This window comes from Impatiens glandulifera, chromosome 1 (assembly GCF_907164915.1).
Source record: "Impatiens glandulifera chromosome 1, dImpGla2.1, whole genome shotgun sequence".
Classification (NCBI taxonomy): domain Eukaryota; kingdom Viridiplantae; phylum Streptophyta; class Magnoliopsida; order Ericales; family Balsaminaceae; genus Impatiens; species Impatiens glandulifera.
In genome coordinates, this window is record NC_061862.1 from 153,165,134 (window position 1) to 153,167,308 (window position 2,175).

General features: G+C 25.4%; 1 protein-coding gene across 1 annotated transcript; it reads right to left on the reverse strand.

Moving 5' to 3' along the window:
* Window positions 1-593: 593 nt before the first annotated feature.
* On the reverse strand, window positions 594-1,616 carry LOC124911718 (TBC1 domain family member 5 homolog A-like). The gene is made up of 3 exons (XM_047452231.1): window positions 1,593-1,616; window positions 1,447-1,513; window positions 594-1,372 (listed from the first exon to the last, which is right to left on the reverse strand). The coding sequence occupies exons 1-3, from the start codon at window positions 1,614-1,616 to the stop codon at window positions 594-596; spliced, it is 870 nt and encodes a 289-aa protein (XP_047308187.1).
* Window positions 1,617-2,175: the final 559 nt, after the last annotated feature.

The window sequence follows — 2,175 nt, forward strand, 5'->3', positions numbered from 1 at the left end:
TTTATATATATATATATATTAATTAATTATAATTTTTGAGATGTTAAAATTTTGCAAAAAGTGAGGTAGAAAATAAATATTATGAGAGGTGCATTTTTTTTAAAATGATATATGTTGATTTACCTATGGTAAAAATTAATAAAAATATTTGAAAAGAGAGGATGTATATATTATTAATATTTAAAGTAACTAATATTATTATTTTTTAAAATAAATTTTTAAACAATTATTAATATTATTTTTTTATAATAAGATATTTTATAATAAAGAATTATTAAATAAAATGATATTTTAAATTAATTATATTTAATATTATATTTTGAAATATTTTAAATATATACTAAATATTATTTATTTTAATTTATATTATTCTCTATATTTTTTACACAAAATACTTGAATATTAAATTTTTATTTTTTAATAAATAAAAAAATAATAAATATATATTTTTAAATGTATTATTAAACATAACATGATATTAAATAAAGTTTGAAATTCAAAATGAAGTTGTTCATGCATGCATGCATGCATCTAATTAATTAAATAAAGGAAAATAAAAACCAAATGAAGTAAATTTATGATGATGAAGATGATCACATAATGAAGCAACCATCTGGATTCTGATCATTATTGTTATAGCCGCCGCCACTGCCACTGCCACTGCCGCCGTGACCACCCATGTTATTGTTGTTATATGGCATCTGATTTCCCCCAGTCGATGGTGGCTGCTGGTAATTATAATCAGAAGAAGAAGAATACTGAGCTGGTTGATTGTTATTATAATTATCAGAAGAAGAAGAATACTGAGCTGGTTGATTGTTATTATAATCAGAAGAAGAAGAATACTGAGGCTGATTATAATTATTATAATAATCAGAAGAAGAAGAATACTGAGGAGGCTGATTGTTATTATAATAATCAGAAGAAGAAGAAGAATACTGAGGAGGCTGATTGTTATTATAATCAAGGTATGGATTCGGATAGTTATTTCCAGAGGCATATTGATGTTGATCATAATTAGTGTTGTTGTTGTTGTTGTTATATGGGGGATACTGCACCGAAATAAATTGGTCATTTGGGCCAATTGGAAAATCAACAGGACGTTGTTCATATACAGCAGATGGAGGAGGACGGGGAGGTGGGAGAGGATCGAAGAAGTCTTCTTCTTCATTTGCGCCGCCAGCAGAGGAAGAAGAAGCACCCTTCGATTTGGACATGGATTTGGATTTGGATGACTTGATCTTCAAAGAAGACTCGCAGTGTGCATTTATATCAAAATACGTCTGCATGTATCTTATCATCTCTTCCGGTTTCATCTTCGCCGTTATTATTATGCGCCGCTTGTCATCCAAAATTTTGACATCGTACACCTCTGCACAAACAAATATCATTACGGTTTTATTACAAAAAAATATATTTTTAAAAGATTTTAGTATAGGAATTTACCATCGAGACTTAACAGTGCAGCCTTAAGTGTTTCATTGTTCTTGGCAGGGTCCAGTGTATAGATAGCCTTTTGATATTAACAATTACAATAACAATAATAAATAAAATATCTTAATAAAATAAATAAACTTAAATAAGAATATTACCTCATAAGTAGAACGTTTAAACATTGTAACAAAATTAATAAGGTTAACCGACGATGAAGAATAATAATGAAAGAAACCATATTTATAAAGAGGAATATAGTTATTTTTGGCACGAAATATATATTTTAAGAATATTGTTTTGAATATAAACCATACTAATACTAATGAATAAGATAAAAATAATATATATTATTATAATTAGAGAAATCAATGAACAATATTTTAATTAGGTTTATTTTGTATCCTAAATAAACTTTATATTTAAAAGATTATATACAGATTTTTCATTTTGACTATATATAATATATATATGAGCAAATAATATTTTAAATAATAAAATCAAATACCATTCTCAAATAACTTTTTTTAAATACTACAACTTTAAGATCAAATTCAAATATATTTTCATGTACCTAGTTAATATTATCGTATAGCTATTTTATTGATGTTTATTTTAAAGATGACGTAGTGACAATAAAATAAAACGCACGAAAGGGCAATGGAGTTACATGATTTCAAAGTAAATTATAGTAAAAACACTAAATGAAGTAAAAAAAAAAAGATGACAAATAAGAATTGAGAA

Bases quoted from the DNA above. Each gene is read 5' to 3' on its own strand.
- LOC124911718 (XM_047452231.1), bottom strand. From the start codon at position 1,616: ATGTTTAAACGTTCTACTTATGAG. The intron at 1,514-1,592 runs GTAATATTCTTA...TAATATCAAAAG, and splicing joins TTAAACGTTCTACTTATGAG to GCTATCTATACACTGGACCC. The intron at 1,373-1,446 runs GTAAATTCCTAT...TTGTTTGTGCAG, and splicing joins TGCACTGTTAAGTCTCGATG to AGGTGTACGATGTCAAAATT.